This window comes from Aethalodelphis obliquidens, unplaced genomic scaffold, assembly GCF_003676395.1.
Source record: "Aethalodelphis obliquidens isolate GAN/ISIS:26980383/991018 unplaced genomic scaffold, ASM367639v1 scaffold59, whole genome shotgun sequence".
In the NCBI taxonomy this organism is placed as follows: Eukaryota; Metazoa; Chordata; class Mammalia; order Artiodactyla; family Delphinidae; genus Aethalodelphis; species Aethalodelphis obliquidens.
The window spans coordinates 145,592-167,677 of record NW_020838003.1 but is presented as its reverse complement, the minus strand read 5'-3'; the positions used below and the strand labels follow the sequence as shown (position 1 = coordinate 167,677).

The 22,086-nt window shown below is 34.9% G+C and overlaps 1 protein-coding gene and 1 pseudogene across 3 annotated transcripts in view; one reads left to right on the top strand and one right to left on the bottom strand.

Annotated features, from left to right (window-relative positions):
* The window catches only part of JCHAIN (joining chain of multimeric IgA and IgM), a 35,008-nt gene extending 13,156 nt beyond the window's left edge, over positions 1-21,852 (top strand). The window contains exons 1-4 of one of the 2 annotated variants that reach the window (XM_027087456.1): positions 12,437-12,656; positions 16,470-16,596; positions 20,252-20,332; positions 20,923-21,852. In XM_027087456.1, coding sequence (XP_026943257.1) covers positions 12,593-12,656; positions 16,470-16,596; positions 20,252-20,332; positions 20,923-21,127 — 477 coding nt within the window. In that variant the 5' untranslated portion in view covers positions 12,437-12,592 and the 3' untranslated portion in view covers positions 21,128-21,852. Of the gene's footprint in view, positions 1-12,436; positions 12,657-16,469; positions 16,597-20,251; positions 20,333-20,922 lie in introns of those variants that run through there. The other variant, XM_027087457.1, reaches the window with a different exon arrangement.
* LOC113609825 (60S ribosomal protein L39 pseudogene) lies at positions 4,241-5,015 on the bottom strand (annotated as a pseudogene). Its single transcript, XR_003428814.1, has one exon. The product of XR_003428814.1 is annotated as a 60S ribosomal protein L39 pseudogene (transcript).
* Positions 21,853-22,086: the final 234 nt, after the last annotated feature.

Sequence of the window (22,086 nt, the reverse complement as noted above, 5' to 3'; positions counted from 1 at the left end):
ATTGATGACTTTTGGTTTTGTGGGAAGTGAAAGAGACTGGAAGTTAGGAGGCTTAATGCTCTACTGTTAGCTTTAGAATGACTAAGATTGATTGAAAAATTCAAAATAGATTCTAAACTTGTACAATTTAAATGGGAAAAAAGTTCCTCTTATCAATATAAAGAAGTGCATGGTGTCATTACTATGGTTTTCCCTTTCATCATTTTGCTGTAGCTCCAGGGTTCTTTTTGTTTGTTTGTTTTTTGCTATTGTCCTGGGCAGGCCAAGCTCTTTCCTATCTTAGGCCTTATACTTGCTGTTTCCTTTCTTCTTGGGATAGTGTTTGTCTGAGTCTGTGGAAGGCAGAATAATGTCCCCTCAAAAATGTTCATGCCCTAGTCCCTAGCACCTGGAATCTGTTACCCATTACATAGCAAAAGAGACTTTCAAATGTGATTAAAGGTATTGGCCTTACAATGGGGAGATTATCCTCAATTATCTGGCTGGGCCCAATGGAATCACATGAGTCCCTAAAAGCAGAGAACTTTCCCTAGCTGGAAGCAGGAGAGAGATGGCAAAAGCCCAGGTTAGAGACATTTGAAGCTTGAGAAGGACTTGACCCACTGTTGCTAACTTTGAAGATCAAGGGGGCCACTAGTCAGGGAGTGTTGTCAGCATCTAGAAGCTGAGAACAAACTTCAGCTGAGAGCAGGCAAGGGAATGGGGACCTCAGCTTTAAAAGTGCAAGGGACTGAATTCAACCAACAACTTGAATGAACTTGTCAGTAGATTTCTCTACCAGAGCCTCAAGATAAGTTAAGACTCAGGCTGGCTGACACCTAGGTTTCCACATTGTGAAATCAGAGCAGAGGAATTAGTTTACCCAGACTTCTGACTTAAAGATCTGTGAGGTAATTCATTTGTGTTGTTTTAAGCCACTCAATTTATGATAATTTGTTATAGCAGCATAGAAAGCTAGTTCAGGCTTCTTCTCACTTGCTCCTGTTTCAGCTTAGATGTTACCTCTTCAGAGAGCCCTTTCCAGAGTATGTCTTCTAAAGTAGGCTACATCAACCCTACCCCAGATGCTCTCTGTCACACTACAGTTGTCCTCTGGTATCCGTGGGGGATTGGTTCCAGGACCCCCTGGGGATACCAAAATCTGTGGATGCTCAAGTCCCTTATATGAAATGGGATTTATATAAAATGGGTCTGCAGATTGCGGATGTGGAACCTGTGGATGTGGAGGGCAGACTGTACTTTGTTTATCTGCTTCATTGCATTTATTGCAAACTGTGATTGTTTTATTTATTTTTCTCATCTGTCTTCTCCACTAGAGTATAATCTCTGGGAAGGCAGGGACAGGTTAGTCACGGTCAGCTATATCTTAGCACCAAGGATACAACATATTAAATACATATTAGGTTGGCAACATACATTTTTTGAAAAGTAATTTTTGATATATAGGCATACCTTGTTTTATTACACTTTGCTTGTGTTTTCTACAAATTAAAGGTTTGTGGTAACCCTGCATTTGAGCAAGTCTATTGGTGCCAACAATGTTTGCTCATTTTATGTCTTTGTGTCACATTTTGATAATTCTTTGACTATTTCAAACTCTCCACCAGCAAAATTACAACTTGCTGAAGGCTCAAATGATGTTTAGTATTTTTTTTTTTAGTATAAAGTACTTTTTTAAAAAAAATTTTTCTGGCTGCACCACATGGCATGTGGGCTCTTAGTTCCCTGAGCAGGGATTGAACCCATGCTCATCTTAACCACTGGACCACCAGGAAGTCCCTAAAGTACTTTTAAATTAAGGTTAGTACTTTTTTTTTTTTTTAGACATAATGTTATTGCACACTAAATAGACTATAGTATAAACATAACTTTTATATGCACTGGGAAACCAAAACATTCATATGACTCACTTTATTGCAATATTCACTTTATTGCAGTGGTCTGGGACCAAACCTGCAATATCTCTGACGTATGCCTATAATAGTAAATGAAATAACTCCAAATAGGGTAGTAGAGACTATGTGACAAACCATAGTATATCGACATTATGGAATATTACATAACTACTTCAAAGGTTAACATGTGTTCTATATAAATTTTTGGAAATTGGTGTATAAAATATACAAGTGACAAAGAGGAACACAAAATAGTTTGCATAAATGTATAATCATTAAAATGCATTTATATAGACTTTTAAAGATTAGAAATTAATTTTGGAAATAAATTTAGTATTCTTAATTCTGCCCTTAATTCTAAGCATTTGCTTAACCTGTAATAATATGCAAAATGTGAGGCCATCATTTAATTCTTAATCTACAAAATAGATCCAGGGTTAAGATTCTGAAAGGGAAGGGATAGGCATGCACTGTTTGGAGTGCTAATTGATCTTTCTTTGATACTGACTCAATTATCTTTAATTTATTATGAATATATAAGTTGTAAAGGATAATATAACAAACACCCATATACTACTACTTGATTCAAGAAATAAAACATTACAAATCCAATTGTAATTGCTTGTTTACTTCTTACCATTATTAAGCATATCTTTAAAATTTTTTTGATAATGATTCTCAATAAGTTATATTTGCTTTTGTGGAATTGGAAGGAGAGTGCTCTACAGGTGTTTTGGGAAGTCCAGACCAACCCAGCCAGGAAGGATCTCCCCTTCCAGGGGAGAAATAGATTACCAGTAGATCAAGGGCTTTAGCTTGCATTTGTCATAGAAAAACTCCCTCTTTAATCTTTGTGAGTAACTTTACGTACAATGGATTTGTGGAACTTTGAATGACTATCGGATGTTTTGGGGCTTCTAGGATGTTTAAAATTAATTGGTAACAATTATATATTTATTATACTATTTATAAATACACAACGAATTTTCCACTTTTTTTTTGGCTGCGTCTGGTTGCAGCACGTGGGATCTTTGTTGAGGCACACGGGCTCTCTTGTTGAGGAGTGGGAGCTCAGTAGCTGTGAGGTGTGGGCTTAGTTGCCCCACGGCGCGTGGGATCTTAGTTCCCCGACCAGGGATGGAACCCGCATCCCCTGTGTTGGAAGGTGGATGCTTTACCACTGGAGCACCAGGGAAGTCCCCAGAATTTTCCACTTTATCTTGCTTCTCTTGGAGATCATTTTTGCAGTTAATGATTCTTGGATCTTTCCTCCAGTGCTAATAATGATCTTCCCTCAGTTTATTTTCCTATGTTAATTCAAAAATTACTTTTGTATTGTCTAGTGTCTCAAAGGTATAGAAAATAGATATATAGAGAGAAGGTGTAAAGGCTTTGTTTCTGATGACTCTGTAACATATTTTAGAAGTTATTTTTTGGAGCTGATTTGGGCAATACTATTTACTACCGAAACCAGTTTTTCATATAAAGTTCAAGGGCAAATTGGAGCAGTGAATTGTTAATACTAAATGTAGAATTTAATCCATTAGAAGGAAAATCAAGAGTGTTGAGCTACTTCTTGGATTTAAAGCCAAGAAGTCTATTAAAAAATATCATCCTTTTAAGTGTTTAACTGGAAAACTGCTAGGATATCAAGGATCCTTTTATATTATGGAAGACTTTCAAGGAGAGAAATCACATGATATTAAAGATAGAGGCTAAGGAGAGATTGATTACTTATGGTAAGTATTCATGCTCTCCTTATGGATGAAATGGAGAATTACAGTCTGTGTGATAGTATGGTATTAACTTGATAGTATGGGTTAACTTGAAATGAACTACTATACCCAAAATGTGCTTATTAATGAATTGTTGTTAGCTTGGAGGGGGACTTTAGATGTATGCCATAGAAGTCTATCTTCAGCACTATGCCACTGTACCTTTTTATTACTGACTTAAATGAGGATTCTGGTGGCATGTATATTAAGTTTGTAGATGCTGTGGAGCTAAGAGAAATAACTAACGTGCCAGGTTTCAAAATCTGGACTCAAAAAGAATCTAATAGGTTGTAATGTTGGTCTGAGTTTAGTAAGAGAAAACTTAGGGACTAATGCTAAATCTCACACCCAAATCCCAACTGTTCAAGTATGAGGAAGTTATTACTTTATAGAAACACTTATTATTTTTTTTCCAACAAAAGGTTCACATATTTATTACTGAGCTACACAGTGAGCAGTGGTGAGGAAAGATCAAGAAAAGAGGAGAGGGCATCAAACACAGGTGGCTGTTCCAGACACTAATGATGTTCTGATGCGGTAAGATACAGTTGACCTTGATAGCATAAGTGTGGGCCACTTCATATGTGAGGCTCCTTATAGACCCAGCTTGGTTCTTCTCCAATGTCTTCTCTTAGAGTTGTACCTGATTTTATTACCAGTTTTTATTTGAATCCACTGGGGAATGGGACGATTCTGCTTTTGTTTCTTGGCCAGGAATCTCTTGATCCTGAAAGTCTTGTGAGAAGACATGGCGAGGAGCAAATCCAACCGCACATAGGATGGCGGACAAGAGAAAAGACTAGAAACACTTATTTTTTGAAAGAAGATTTTAGTTGACTGACATGTAATAGAAGCCAATAGAGTAACACAGTTGTCAAAAAAGAGATACTATAATCTTAAGTATCATTTATTGAAAAATGTTATATTCCTGCTGTGTTTTGTACTTGGTCAAATAACACTTGGACAGTTGTATACATATCTGGACATTACACTTTAAAAAGTGACATTGACACTATGGAGCCTGTCCAAAAAAGAGATGAATAGTATTAGAGGACTTAAAATTAGACACAGTTTTCAATGCCTTGTGAAGATGTTCTCCATTCATCCTTTATTCAGTAATATATTTTAGGCAGTCCTGTGCTTCGTTCTTGGAAACAGAAGTGAGCAACAAGACAATGCAGTTCTCAAGGAGCTTTTATTCTAATGAGGAGGAGACAGATACTAAGTAAACAAAATAAGATATTTGAACAATGATAAATACTATGAGGAAAATAAAATAGAGTAATATGACAGTGACTGGTAGTTAAGATGATTAGCAATCAGAGAAATTGTCTCTGAGGCAATGACATTTGACTTGAGACTTCAGTGATGATGAGGGGCCAACCATGCAAGGATATGGAAAGTGTTTCATGCAGAGGGACTATAAAGTACAAAGGCCCTGCACAGAAGTAGCTGCTGGAGAATGATGAATGAAAGGGAGAGTTGTGGGAAATCAAGCAAGATAATGAGTTTGAATTTATTCTAAGTGTAATAAGAAGCCAGTAGAGGGTTTTAAGTCAGATATGATCTCATTTACCTTTTGAAAAGATCACTGCTGAGTGGACAATGAGTTATGGGGGTAAGACTGGATGTAGAGAAGAGTTTAGAGCAGAAAATAGTTTAATGAGTAATAAACATGAGACCATTTTTTCCTCCCAATCATTGCTTCCAATTACTGTAATTAAATTTTTCTTTGCCTTACCTTGACAAGGTTTTAAAAAGATTCAATAATTTTGGTAATTTTCCATTATTAAATGTTTGGTTTATTTGCTGTGAACCTGTGAAACTGTTGTAAAAAGTAGTCTATTAAAAAAACCCCTCGGGCTTCCCTGGTGGCGCAGTGGTTGAGAGTCCATCTGCCGATGCAGGGGACACGGGTTCGTGCCCCGGTCCAGGAAGATCCCACATGCCACAGAGCGGCTGGGCCCATGAGCTATGGCTGCTGAGCCTGCGCGTCCGGAGCCTGTGCTCCACAACGGGAGAGGCCACAACGGTGAGAGGCCCACGTACTGCAAAAAAAAAAAAAAAAAAAACCCCTCTAGTTCAGTCTAAAAACTTTTATCTCATACTTTATGGAAACACTTATTTTTAAAAGAGAAGTTTAGTTGACTGTATAACTGATAGAAGCCAAATAGAAGCCAACAGTGTAACATAGCTGCCAAAAAAGAGATACTGTAATCTTAAGTAGTATTTATTGAAAAATGTTGTAGTGTTGCTTTTTGTTAATTTCAAGCCTCTGGCATCTAATTCAAACAAGATGGAATGGTAGAGACCAGATTTGCCCTCCTGCCTGGAACAACTGACAAAATCTATGAAATAATGATTTTTAAGACATTGTAAATTAGGCAACAAAGGACAGTGATCTCTGAGAAACAGAAAACAGATGAGGAGACCTCTGCAATTGCCCCAGCTTGCTTCCTTGAAAGAATTTCTAGGCCATGGCTTTACTGGTGAAATCTGCCAAACATTTAAAGAAAAAAATAATACTAATTCTACACTCTTCCAGAAAATTGGGGAGGAGGAAATACTTTTAATCTTAGTCTATTGGGCCTGCATTATCCTGATAAAACCAGGCAAAGACATTACAAGAAAAGAACATTTCAAACCAATATCCATTATGAACATATATGGAGAAATTCTAAGCAAAATTTTAGTAAGTTGAATCTATCAATTTATGAGAAGGATATTACATCATGATTAAGTGGGGTTTATCCCAGGAATGCAAGGTTAGTTTAACGTTTAAAATCAATGTAATTTACCATATTAACAAACTAAAAAAGGAAAATCATATGGTCATCCAGCAGACAGAGAAAAAGCATTTGAAAAAATACAATATCCATTACTGATTAAAAAAAAAAACTCTCAGCAAACTGGGAACAGAAGGGAACTTCCTCAACTTGATAAAGGACATTCAAGGAAAACCTAACATCATGCTTAAAAAATGAATTCTGAAGATGTGAATGTTTTGAACAGCTTTATTGAGATGTAATTGGTATACAATGAACTGTACACATTTAACCATACAATATGATAAATTTTGACTTATATGTGCACTCCTGAATTCATAACTACATCAAGATAGTGAACATATCCATCCTCCCTAAGAGTTTCCTCATGTGCCCTTGTAATCCTACTCTCCCTCCCTTTTCTCCCTGTCCCTACCTTCCCAGGCAATCACTGATCTGCTTTCTATCACTATAGATTTGTTTGCATTTTCTAGAATTATTTATATTAAAACATTATGTATTTTATATGTAACACTTAATATAAAATTTAATATCATACATTAAAATATATTTTTAAAGAATCTTTAAAAATATATGATTATATATTTTATAATATATTTAAATATTTTAAATATACAAAATATATGGGATCATACAGTATGTACTCTTTTTGATAATTTTTCTGGCTACTTTCGCACAGAACAATTATTTTGAGATTCATCCACGTTGTTGTGTATCGCAACAGTTCATTCACTTTTATTGCTGAGTAATGGATATGCCACAATTTGTTTATCCAGTTTTTTTTTTTTTTTTTTTTGCGGTACGCGGGCCTCTCACTGCTGTGGCCTCTCGCGTTGCGGAGCACAGGCTGTGGATGTGCAGGCTCAGCGGCCATGGCTCACGGGCCCAGCCGCTCCGCGGCATGTGGGGTCCTCCCAGACTGGGGCACGAACCCGTGTCCCCTGCATCGACAGGCGGACTCTCAACCACTGCGCCACCACGGAAGCCCTATCCAGTTTTTTTAATAGACATTTAGGTTGCTTCCAGTTTTGGGCTATTACAAATAAAGCTAACACTTTTCCCAAGTGTCCTTTGCCTCCCCCTCCAAGTCAGAAAAACTTTGGATATATTCTTTTTCTTCCTTTTGGCTTTATTGAGAAATAATTGGCATATAATGGTGTGTAAGTTTAATATATATATCACAGTTTCTTTATTTGTCTCTGTGTGGACACTTAGGTTATTTCCACATCTTGGCTATTGTGAATAATGCTGCAATGAACATGGGTGTGTAGATATCTCTTTGAGATAGTGATTCAGTTTCCTTCGGATATATACCCAGAAGTGGGCTTACTGGGTTGTAGAGTAGTTCTATTTTTAATTATTTGAAAATCTTCATATTGTTTTCCATAGCCACTGTATCAGATTACATTCCCACGTACAGTACAACAGGTTTCCCTTTTCTCCACATCCTCACCAGTATTTGTTGTCTTTTGTCTTTTTGATAAGTCATTTCAACAAGTATGATGTTATATCTCATTGTGGTTTTGATTTGCATTTCCCAGATGATTAGTGATGTTGAGCACCTTTTCATGTACTTGTTGGTGATTTATATGCCTTCTTTGGAGAAATGTCTATTCAAATCCTCTGCCCATTTTAAAATCAGATTTTTTTTCTGCTATTTAGTTGTATGAGTTCCTTATTTATTTTATATATTAATCTTTTATCAGATATGTGGTTTACGAATATTTCCTCCCATTTCATAAGTTGCACTTTCATTTTGCTAACTGTTTCTTTTGCTGTGCAGAACCTTTTTAGTTTGATATAGTCCCAGTTGTTGATTTTTTTTCTTTTTTTGCTAGTGCTTTTGGTGTCTTAGCCAAAAATTATTGTCAAGACCAATTACAAGGAGTTTTTTCCCATCTGTTTTCTTCTAAGAGTTTTATGGTTTTAGGTCTTATGTTTAGGTCCTTAATCCATTTCAAATTAATTTTTGTGAGTGGTGTAAGGTAGAGGTCCAGTTTCATTATTTTGCATGTGAATATCCAGAAGAGACTGTCCTTTCTCCACTGAGTATTATTGTCTCTCTTGTCAAATATTAGTTGACCATACATGTGTGGATTTATTTTGGGGTTCTCAATTCTGTTCCATTTGTCTATGTGTCTGTTTTCATGCCAGTATCCTACTGTTCTGATTACTAATATAGATTTGTTGGATATTTTCATTCATACCTTATAAGGGTCATATAGCAGGAGCCCATATCAGTTTCTATGTTTCTACATGCCTGCAACCCAAGCGGATATGTGAAGCTCTCCCAGGAATGTTTTCCTTAAACTTCATTGCAACTGATAGCCCCAAGTTGAGTTTGCATTTTCTGCAACTCAACAAGGCGTGACCAACATAATGTTGGTGATAATTGTTATGATGATGATAATAATCACTGGTACCTATTTAGCACTTAGCATATGCCAAGATCTGTTTTAACTTCTTTATATGTAGTAATACATGTTAAGCCTCACAACAGTCCTATGAAATATGTATTGTTATTATCCCCATTTTATAGAGAGGGGAATTGAAACATAGAGGTTAAATGATTTGACCAAGGTTTGCCTAGTGTCTCACAAATAGTAAGTGGTGGATTGGGTGGTAAACGCAAGCAGTCAGACTCAGAATCCTTTGTATTCCATTGGCCAAAAAGTTCGTTCGGGCTTTTCCGTAACATCTTGCAGAAAAACCCGAACGACCTTTTTGGTCAGCCCAATATTAACTATTATGTATATTGTTTCTCAGTTTCCCCTTCTTGCAGGGTTCTTGATCTCTTTATTTTCTTGATTCTCTCCCTCACTTACCTTTGGGGAGAAAAGAACACCTTGTCCTGCCCCCCTCTCAAAAGTAAAAGGGGGAAAATCTCTTACCACAAACAGTGCTATTTCCAAAAGGCCAACAGCTTCTGTGATAGCATTCCCCTTTTCCCTCCAAAGTTCTCTAAAGACTAGAGGATTGAACCTGGAAGTGGTGGGGTAGTGATGGTAGTAAGTTGAGTTCTGTTGCTTCTTGTTAAGTCTTGGAGGAAGTATCCAACTCTCTTTAGAATTTAGGGTACTTGGCCATTCTTGTTTGTCATCTGTGAGTCTGAGTTGCCAATGCTGGGGCAAAGGAAAAAATCACTTTTTATTACTGAGGCTATTATAGTAGTCTAGGAAAGAAGACAGAGGCTTGGACTAGGGTAGCAGTGAAAATGGAGAGAATCATAAAGTTGGGATATATTTTGGAAATAAAACCAACAAGACATGGTAGTAAATTGAATATGAGGGAGAAGAACAGAAAGGGATCAAAGAAGAGGATTTTGCCTTGAGTAACCAGGTAGATGGAGGTACCACTTACCGAGATGAGGAAGACTAAAGATGAAAAGAGATTGGAATGGAAGTGTGAGGGTGGCTTGTCATCAAGAGTACTGTTTTGCCTGGTTAAGTTTTAGGTACCTGTATCAAACAGAGAGTTGGATACAGGAGTTTGCAGCTCGATGGGCAAGGGAAAGTCTACAGTTATAGATCTGAAAGTCACAGCATGTCCTATACTCAAAGCCATGGGATCAGATAAAATCAGTTAGGGAGAGGATGAGAGAAAAGAGAAGGCTGAGGATCAACCTTAATATTCAGAGGAAAACTCAGCAAAATACTGAACAGGAGTCATCAGTCAGATAGGAAGAAAACAAGGAGAGTGTATTGTCTGTGTCTCAAGAGAATCAAGTCTTTGTCATGATTTGAGTATCCTAAATATCATCAGCTATGTACAGAGGAAGTGAAGCATCGACCTATTTCAGATGGTTTTCTGAACTCAGGCTGTCTGCTGTATAGGAAATTGAAACAAAACTTGAGTGGGAATAAAGAAGGTGAGACTAAATTACCTTAAGATCTCTTTTATCCAAATGAGTCTACCACTGAAACTCTTACTGTAAGAATCATATGTTTAAATGTGGAAAAATAAACCATTTTTGGTGAAGAATTTAGAACATGGGACTAAGCTCCCAATTATTTAACTCACTTGAATGGATACATTTTTTAGTAGGAAGAACAAAATCAGAGATGAAGTGGTTTAAAAATTAAACCAGACCTACTAAAAAGATTAGGAAACAATTCACCTATAAAACATAAATAGAAGTGAATATAAGCCTCAGCTAAGTGATTTCCAATGTAAGCCCATTTGTTTAAAAAAATTACCTTTATTAGCTTCTGTCTCTTCCATTGTTAATGCTGCTAGTTATGTCTCCTCCCCACAGGCTTCTAGTCTACCAATTTTCAAATTTTAGTGTACATCAAAATCAACTGGAAGACTTTTTAAAAATACGTATTTCAAGGTCACATCTCTAGAAATTCTGATAGGGTGTAGCCAGGAAATCTATATTTTGACTAATACTCTAGGGAAGATGACCCCGGGACCACACTTGACAAAACACTTGTCCTGATCCTATGTTGCATGTATAGGTAACTCTCTTCTGGTAGCAAAAGTGCCACTTGGTACTGTCCACACTATTTTTATTAAAATAATTTATTTTAGATGCATGGTTTACATAATAGAGTTACAAAACTATAAGGCTGAAAGAATAGAAATCAAAGAGCTTTTCTTTAGCTTAGTAGTTATATGTCAGTCTTGGCTTTTATAAAAAACAAGTTTTGGGGGAGGCTATAATTTGTCTCCAGAGATTTATCCAACTTGCTTGTTGGGGAGGCAGTCTACCCTTGAGTTTATTTTCAAGGAAATAATGGCTTAAAAAACGTATCCAACTAACTTCTAATTACTCTTTTTTTTGGAGTGATATAATAAATCAGTTATTTAGATCTTAAGTGGTTGATCTTTGTTTTGACATCCTGACCACACACTAAAATAATGAGCTTTCAGATGTTTCTTTTTCTATAAGATATAATTATTCATGTGAATCCAGTGTATTTTTCTTAACCTCAAATAGTTTCTAAGTCCTATGAAAATATAAATTAAAATGAGAACAAAGTTTGACAGTGCAATAATATTGTGTGTTCTAGTGCCTGGCACTTTGTCCTTGCTAGACGTTCAGTACGTGTTGACTGAAGGAGTACAGTTATGTGCTAGTCTTTAATAGCTTTCATTCTGCCATTTTTTACTGCCAGCTGTGAAATCCGCTTGCCTACTTATGGTCCTGAAGTATTTCTTCAGTAACTCGCAAAATTCTACGAGATCCTTAAAAAATTAGGGAACTGAAAACCAAAAGTAACATAGATTTGATGTTGTATAATTGTAGCCAACCCTGCCTAAGAGACATTCTAGCATGTTGGGGTAGGAGGTAGGGGGATGCCCTATCCAAAAGCTCAGGGTTTTTTTTTTTTTTTTTACACTAATTAATGAAAAAAATTTATAAGCAATACTGTGGTGATTCAGTTTTCTGTTGAGGCATCTCAAACACGCATCATTTCATGGATTTACAATTCTGAAAGGTATAACTGGGTGAGCAAATACAGGGTCTGCTTTAATACTATCAAATTGAAACATGGCAACTGATAACATCTAGTATCCACCTGTTTCTAATTCCAGTTCCACATTTGAACTTATAAAATAACTGAAAGTAATGAGAATATGTATATATTATATATATAATCTATAATCTCTATGTTAAACCTGGTAACTTGGTTAATGAAGGACGAGAAGAAGAAGTTGACATAAAATGCAATTGGAACCTTAAAGGGCTTTAATTTTTTCCTCCTTCTTCTCTCTTCTTCATTTATTGTTCCAGGCACAACAAATACTATATTATGTTTGACTTGAAAACTTTATTATCTAGGTAATAACGTTGAGAATCCCCATTTAAACATTCTTAATGGACTACTGCCTTGAAATTATTATTAGTCTTCTGATTTAATTATATAGAATAAATGTAAAATAAAAAGTCATTGCACCAAAACATGGCTTTAAGGGATATTTTGGAAGAAAATACGTAAATCTGAGCCATGATTTCCTCCAGTGCAGTATTTAAATTTCAGACTTCAACCGCAGTTGTGATTGTTTTTAGTTTGTTAGCTGCCTGGAGTGTTATTTTAAGAAAGCAGAAGCACCATCATTTGCACACTCCTTATAGACCACACACCTTAACCCTGACTTTTTAGCTCCAGTTTTTCAAAAGAAAGTCAAGATGAAGAACTATTTGCTTTTCTGGGGAGTCCTGGCCATTTTTGTTACGGCTGTTCTTGTGACAGGTATGTGGTATTTTGAGAATGAACCCAGATAAAAGGAAAAATAGAACACAGATCTGTTCTTCAGATTTAAACATTTATATTTGTGTTTTGGTTGGACAGCTAGCTGGCTACTTTTTTCTAGCATGTCTTAATCTTTGTATGAGCAGTGATATTTACATGGACAAGACTCATTGTAATTCTTTTTATTCTTTTTTCTCTTCTCTTATTTGTTTGCCTACTGCAACCTAGAGAATAAGAAAGTAGATATTTCTGGATAAGTACAGATAGCTATACTTACACGAATACCCATATTGAATCTTGAAAATCAGTAATCTTCTCCTTGAGTATCTCAAATTTATATTCTGGAGAAATGAAGTAATAATTATTATAAATACAATATAGAGTGCATTGGGATTTTATTTCCCCAGAGAGCTTGGTATTAATACGTTCTAACAACGTTCCTGGATCTGAGCCTACAGATTTATTATGACCCTTTAACAATGTTTAATGTTGTACATGTTTCCTATAACTTGATGGCTGAACTTCAGTTATTTTGTTTATTAACTTTTCAAACTATTATAGAAAATGGATTATTTTCTGAATATAGAAGTACAGTGTTTAATAATTTTCATCTAGAAGGGCATATGAATTAGAAGTGATACAATTTGGCTGGTTTGTTCTAAGACTTACTGAGTTTTTTCTTTTTTTTTGATCTCATTCTTATTTCAAGACAGAGTATGATGTAATTAAGAACAGTGATTTTACATATACTAACTTAGCATTAAGAATAATGAATTTAATAACATTTAAAACAAAGATATTAGTAGTAAACCATGTATATGTACCTATACATATATAAATACATACGTTTATAACATTTATATACCTATAAACATGTGAAACATATATATAGCTATATATGTATAAAAGAGCTATAATTTATTGAGTATATACTATATTCTAGGCATTATGCTAACTTTAATTCTCACAATAACCATTTGAGGGTAGGTACTATTATTGTTTCTGACATATAGTTGAGCCCATTGAAATTTAGAGAGATGAAGTAACTTACCTAAGGTCATACAACAAGTATGTGGTAGGTAGAACCCAGGCCATCAGACACTATAGTCCACACTCCTAACTACTATCCTATTCTTCCTGTATAAAAGAATCACCTTTTAGTAAACTCATTACGTTCATATCTAGTATGTATTGTCTATTTTCTTACCCGTTTGAATTGAACTAAATTTAACAAATATTTATTGAGCACCTATCTTTCAGGTGCTCTTGGAATAAAGTAAGGCATAGTCTACAATAACAGGTTTATTAGGAAAAATACTGCTTGTTGATGAAACAGAATGTTAGAATCTTACAAGTCTTGGTGAATTGAAAGTATTTGTACATTTTTCTGGTAGGTATATTAGGCTACCTAGTATTTTTATATAGTAACAGTAATGATGGTTTTTTCCTAGGTTTCTGGCAAGAAAATATGTGCCATAACTAAAGTACAGATATTTTCTATTTAAGATTTAATGGTCAAGTCACTACTTGACTCAATCTGTATTTTTTGGTCAGGCATTACATGCTCATTTCTGTTTTATTGAGAGAAAACATTTAAGAGTCATGAATACAGGAGGAGGAAAAGGACACCATTTAAGTCATCTTACACTTTTCAAAAAATTAAGAATTATATCATTGTCTTAAATTGCTTCGTAATGATTTTTCTCCAATACCATACAGACCTTAATCAGAAGATTTATTAAGAACTTATGACTAATGGCATAATAATACATTATAAAGTACTTCAAAACAATTATAAGTACAATAACAATGGTCTTAAAATGTTTTGTAATGACTGTTATCATTAAGACTGAAATACTGCAGTTAGCTCCTTTCTGCTCTGGGATTGTCACCAGAATAATTAGATTTCCAGTTACAGTTATATCTGTCCTTATCATTTAACCTTTATAACTTGAATTTGTGTGCTAAGTCTTTGTTTTTTTAATTGAGGCTTGATGGAAGGAAATTTTAAAGGTCACTTAGCTAAAATTATAGGAATAAAAAAGATATTTAGCATCATTATTATTGTTTAATTAACACTATTAAATAAAGCTATTTATTTTTGGGGAGGGAGTGGGTTGTCACTTTTTATTTATGTCTTTTACATTGTTTTAATTTTTTACAATAATTTTTCAACTTTTTAAAGAAAAAACAATGTTTTTTTTACTCAGGTTCTTATGCATTTTAAGAGAGATGGAATGACACTGTTTTCCCCCCACTACATATATTATAAGCATCTTCTCTTTTTTTATTAAAAATTTTTACAAGACAAGGAAAGACTGAGGAACTGTCACAGATTAGAGTACATACATATATACTAAGGAGACACAACAAATAAATCCAATGTGGGATCCCAGATTGGATCCTTGGACAGGAAAAGAGTAGTGGAAAAACTGGTCAAATCTGAATTAGGTCTGTAGTTTAGTTTATAGTATTATATCAATGTAACTTTCCTCATTTTGATAACTGTACTATGGTTATGTAAGTTGTAAATATTAGGGGAAATTAGGTGAAGGATATATGAGAACTTTCTGTACTATTTTTGCAAATTTTCTGTAAGACTAAAATCATTTCAGAATAAAAAAATGTAAAACTTTTTTTATATATTCCGGAACTTAATTCACTATTTTCCTTTCCAAGCTTGCTTTTTCTTCTCTGTTCCTTATATTTATTAATGGGATTATTAGTCTCCTCGTCACCAGTAAAGCTATTTATTATTAACTCTTCAGGTATCTGTTAACTGATCTAAGTCCAGATAATAAGAAATTTTCTTTGTTAATTCTTTGCGGCACTTACCAGACCTCACTGTCTAGTATTCAGATTAGACAATAAATGTTGACATTCAGAGTTAAGGCTTAAATAGTCATCTGTGTATAATATTCAGATTAGACAATAAATGTTGACATTCAGAGTTAAGGCTTTAATAGTCATCTGTGTATTCACTCATTCATTTATTATTTTTTTCTGTACACATGCATATTATATTAAATAGAACTTGTACCTCACAATATATTCTAAATTGTTTTAGCAAATTTATAGCACCTTATGTCTATATATATTGTATCTTTAAAAATAATTCTTATAAGAAATATTAATAAACATAGCACTTATTATTTTATTGTATTAAATCATTATACTATGACAACCTGAATGTTATTATGAAAAAGAAGAATATAATTAAGTTTAGGAAACTTTTAGTGGAGAATATTTAAAGTGTTACAAAATAAGGTTATCTTTGGGAAAATATGCATGTTCTTAGTTCTAATGCAATCTAAGGAAAAAAGAAAATATAACTGGGAGTTCAGGAAGGACGTGACACTTCAAACTGGGCTTATTAGAAAGGCTAATGTTACTTTTTTGTTCACTTTTGAATAAATTGCTCTGGTCTGAGAGAAATCCAGTTTAGATTTTTGTTTTCTTTCTCATTTTGGCATTTGGCACTGACTTTTACAAAGCCACATCATTCAGAGGGTTGTGCCTATATTCATAGCATTAGATTAAAACCAGAATTCTTTCAGTCAGGTTAGAAAGACCATGGACTGGTCCAAGGGAAGGAGAGAAAATTCCTTTTGGAGTTCATTTGGATTTCCTTCACTACGCTGTGAGATTTCACTTAGCTATTTTAGATTAGGAAAAAGAACAAATGGAGAAGCCGAAACTGATCAACCATAAAACTTAAGTTTTCTCCTGGGGGGAAGGGCATAAATTAACTCGATAGAAAGTATAAAAACAGACTTTCATTTACCTTTCTTCTTAATATGTTTATCTTTCAAGCCCAAGATGAAGATGAAAGGACTGTTCTTGTTGACAACAAATGTAAGTGTGCCCGGATTACTTCCAGGATCATCCCTTCTGCTGAAGATCCTAGTCAAGACATTGTGGAGAGAAACATCAGAATTATGTATGTGGTATTTCATGTTTCATTTTTTCATACTGTGAGCAGAGATACTTTCTTATATTAGCAATTGTTTGCATGTGATACCTATATCTTTGCTCCTCTTTTTGGTGTGTAGCACCTTACATTAGTTGAATCTGGTTAATGGGCTTGAGCCAATTATGTAGAAGTTGGGAGCAGGAACAAAGGTTTCCAGGCAACCTAAAACCAGTCAGCTAGATCAAATAATAACCGAAGGTCGCATCTAGTCGTCAACATGCCCTGTTTATACGGAGTTATTTCAATTTGAATCAGAACTTTTAGTTGCCCTTGATCAGTTCAAAGTGAAACTTGAGATAACATTAAAAGGCTTGTTTTGTACCATATATGGACCACAGAGTATTTCACTTTGTACTCAACTGCCGGTCTCCATAAAAGTAAGGTAGACTAATCAAATTGACTAAATTAATTTCGTCTACACTTGTATATTGGACTTCAGATATTTATTTCATATCACACATAGTCTGTCATAAGCTATGAGTCTTATTCGACAGCAAAAATGCTAATAATACTTAAGAACTGAGATTCCTATTGGATCTAGTCATTAATGTCTTCCTTGTGAACTACTTCTACCTTGAATAGCCTCCCCCCCAAATCAAATACCTCTTATTGAAACAGAACATAGTATTCGATCCCATTTAATCAATGGGAGAAGTATAATATGCTTAAGAATTTGTTTCGAGTTCTGGCTGTCACTAAATAGCTATGTGCTCTGGGATGCTAGTTACTGAACCAATCTAAACTTGAACTTTCTCATCTTTACTAATAGGAAAATAATATGTATCTCATAGGGTTATTGTAAAGATAAATTGAGAAGATCTATTCCTTTTAAAGACTGTATAGTTCCTGGCACATTTTCAAAACATATTTGTTGTTATTTATTCACCTATGTGCCAGTTATCATTATGTCACTATCCTTCTTAAAATCCCTTTGCTGGTTCCCGTAATGTTGTTACTAGGATAAATTACGAATGTCTCAGCCTAACCTATAACGCTCAGCAAAACTCTCAAGCTCTTCCATTGCCACTTCTTTTTTCACCTCATGTTTGAAAAGCCAGTACATTGCAGTACCTTTATTTTCTCACACCCACAGTGCTCTCTTCCTCCCGTTTTTGCATAACCTAGTTCCTCTGCTTGAAGAACTCTTTCTCCCACCCCTCTTAGCCTGGTTAACTCCTCACCCTGCATGTCTTAGCTTGGACATCTCTTCCTCTAGCAGATTTTCTCTGACCACAGAGTCTATACCACATAGCTCCCTGTTAAGGATAGAACAATTGGAGAAGCATGTAACTTGAGGAGATGGCATCCATGACACTGGCACTTAAACCATGTTGAAGAGAACTGTCTATCTTATGTTTAAATCTCCAGGGGACAGATTTAAAATGGCACACCAGGATTCTCTAATTTATCTTTTTCTTCTATTACATGATTCTTTTTATGATATATTATTTATTGGAATCAGGCAATTCAGTTACTTCATGCCACTTCCCTGATGTGTATTGATGCTTCCCTAATCTTATTTCTGAAAGTTTTATTATCATTGCTGTGTCATTATGGCATTATTCCCAACTCCATCACTTACTAATGATGTGACTTTGGGCAAGTTACTTAACTAATCTGAGCCTGTTTCCTAAACTGAAAAAAAGGAATAATTATATAGGTATGTATATATACACATATACTTCCTAAGGTTGTGAGGATTAAATATAGTAATGTATAAAAACACATAGAACAGTGTTTGGCCCATGGTGAAACACTCATACATGTTTATTCCCTTATTTTTCTCATTATTTAAAGCATTTTTAAATACTACTAGAGATTTTACAGTGTAATAAAGAGTTGATCATTCATCCATTCATTTGGCAAACATTTATTGAGTGCTTCTGAAAGCCACTGAGGATTGGAGCTGGGGATAAAATAATTTACATAAAACACAGTCCATGCCATCAAAGAATTTACAGTCTAGTAGGGAACTTTAAATAATTGAAAAGGCAATTTCAATACAGTATTGTAAATGCTATGACAAGAATAGGCATAGGATGTTATAGGAGCACAAAGTGGGGGCACCCAGTCCAGTCCTTGGGGGAGGTGGGAGAGTGGCAGGGGGAGGCAGGAGAGGGTATTTGGAGTAAGTGGTAGAAGTGGATGATGGCTGTTAGCTGACTGAACTGGAGTTAGCTAGGTAAATGTGTGTGGGGGAACGGCAGGGTTGATGGGTGAAGCAGATCATGCCAGGAAAAGGAAAAAGGGTTGCTGTGAGGATTATATGAAATCATCATGTTAACATGTTTATCATAGTACCAGGCACACTGCAAGTGCTCAGTAAATGTTAGAACTGTTATTGTTTTTGTCACTGTTAAGACTTGGAGATGAGAAAATCGTGGTTAGTTTGTGCAATTGCAAACAGTTGTTTACAGCTGGCACCTGTTATAAAGAGGGTGGTGTGGTGAGAGAGAAGGCTGGAGAGTTAGAGGTATTTCATGTAGTGTCTTCTGTGCCATCTTAATGATACCCTGTTTTCTAGGGGGAGACAGTGTAGGTTTTAAGCAGAGAAGGAAATTCGGCTTGTATTTTAAAAAGACTATTTTGACAGTAATGTGGTTAATACATTGGAGGGGTCAAGACTGAAGGAGAGTATTGCTGCAAACTAGGAGAGAAATGGTGGTGTCCTGATCAAGTAGCTGGAGTTCACAGGTGCAAAGAATCAGAATCAGTTGAACTGTGAGATGGATTAGATATAGGTCATGACAGAGAGGGAAGACTGAGGGTGGTATCCAAGTTTTTGGCTTGGATATCTATGTGGATAATATTGCTAAATACTGAGTTAGGAAACATGAGGGGTTTTTTTGGTTTGTTTTTTGTATTTTTTGGTAGGGAGGGATGCATATGATGAGGAGTGGTGACATAGATGAAAAAATGTAAAATTTAACGAAATCACCTGAACTAGTTGATGTGTAATTTTTCATGGAACATCTCCAAATCAAGAGGTCTAGATTCCACTTCCAGCTTTACTACTTAGTAGTTGTGTGACCTTGGGTAGGTCACCAACCTCTTTGATTTATAATTACTGCATTTCTAAAATTTGGATATTAGTATCTGTCCATTCATTCCATAAATATTGAACATATTCTACATGCCACACATGTAGCAAGGCACTGGGAATGTGTAAACATTTTTGCTTCAAGGAATTTATAGAATCTAGAAGCAACTACTGTGTAGGTAAGCAACTGTAATATGGCATTTGTTACAATAAGATATATGAAACTTTAATGAGACTACAGAGGAAGGAGTTTATTGAGGGGTGGGGATGGGATCAAAGTAAAAATCACAGAGAAGGTAAAACTTGAGCTTATTTTGAAAGGAAAAGCAGGGATTTGCCAAGTAATCAAAGATAGTTGACAGAGGAGTTGTTGTGAGGTTTATTTTGAATGACAATGTTTAAAATGTAACAATTACTGTGAAGTCTGAGTAATAGTATTACTAAAGAGTGTTTATAGAGTGCTAAATGTCCGAATGAAATAGTAAGTACTGTCCTAGCAATATACCTGTTACCAAAAATAGCAGTAGCTGCTAATTTCATTATTCTTCTTTGTTTTCCTTCTTTCTTTCTTTCTTTTTTTAGTGTTCCTCTGAACAGCAGGGAGAATATCTCTGATCCTACCTCACCCCTGAGAACCAAGTTTGTGTACCATTTGTCCGACCTGTAAGAGATTTTCCTTCATACTAATATAGATATTGAAGTCAATAACTTTTAATTAAATTGTTAGTAAGAATGTTTTTGAAAACAAATTGGGGTATAAACATTTACCAATATAATTTGAACTTTTGAATACATTAATTCCTGTGTTAAACATTAGGTATCATAAATTCATAAAACTTTATCACAGATAAAAGTTAGCTGTAAATTTATTCTAAAGATGAAATTATTGCCATTAGTACAAAGGACCAATTTGTCGTTATAGTTCAATAATCAGACACATTAACATGCAGGTGTTTCTTTGGAAACTATAGAATCCAACATAAAAAATTAAAGAACAAACCCTTCTTTGTTACTATAAATAACTCATTTACTCCTAGTACCTCACAATCATATTCTCATATTATTAATTATATTGCTTCCTTTCAACTGAAGGTTGAAAAATTACGTAAATAATTCTGTATTATAGAGACGTTGAAGTCTGAAAGGAGTCACCCTTTGTCAGAACTAATTGATTTTGGATAGAAATGTATAGTTACTCACATTCTGAGACAACATTTGATGGGGGTTGTCTAATGCATCTATTTGTTTTTCAGCTGTAAAAAATGTGATCTTACAGAAGTGGAGCTGGATAATCAAGTAGTTACTGCCACCCAGAGCAATATCTGTGATGAAGACATTGAGACTTGTTACACTTATGACAGAAACAAGTGCTATACAAACAGGGTCCCACTTACCTATGGTGGTAAGACCAAAATGGTGGAAACAGCTTTGACCCCGGATTCCTGCTATCCTGACTAATTTAAGTCATTGCTGACTGCACAACTCCTTATCTTGAGAGGCTCTCCATTTTGATTCCAGGTAGTTAATATATTTACTACCAGTGAATGTGAAACCATGATTTTTTTGGGGGGATAATATAAAACTAACTACCCCACTCCCCCCCACCCCCCTGCCCCTGGGAAAATAACTGAAATAGTAGCATTGTTATTTTTTAAGGTAAATTTCTAGCATTTAAAAAAATAAACAAGGGGAGAAAATAAAACTCAAAAGAGTAAAAATAAGGAGACATAACTAAATTTTGCCTTTTTTTTTTTTTTGGCTTTGCCCTGGAGAGCCCAAGCTTTTGCGCATTCCACACTTTTCTCTTCAAAAAAAGTATCACTGTGCAGAGAAAATTTATATGTATGTATAGGTCAATTGTTTGTCTTCATTAGAAAAATAATAATTGGAAAATATGTTTTGGAAATATTCATAAAATAATTTAAAATGGATCTCTAATATTTATGAAACCAATTAGCTGAAAGTGACATAATTAAGCGTATAATTGAAAAATATATTTTGATATAACAGATTTGGGAGCAAATGATATGGATTTTTTTTAATAAAATTTTTTTGATAATCAGGAGAGTGTGAGAAATTCCCATTAGAAGTCACCTCTGTTATAACTGAATCTAACAAATTATGTATTCCAAAATATGTATTCTCCAGCACAGTTTGAACAATTAAATAGATTCATAAGCATATACCTGTGTGAAATAATTTACTGGAAAAAAGTTTGCTTGTGTTAACTTTGCTTTATGTAAGTTAAAATGTCATTTATGGGACTTCCCTGGTGGCGCAGTTGTTAAGAATCCGCCTGCCAATGCAGGTGACACAGGTTCATGCCCTGGTCCAGGAAGATCCCACAGTCTGCATAGCAACTAAGCCTGTGTGCCACAACTACTGAGCCTGCACTCTAGAGCCTGTGAGCCACAACT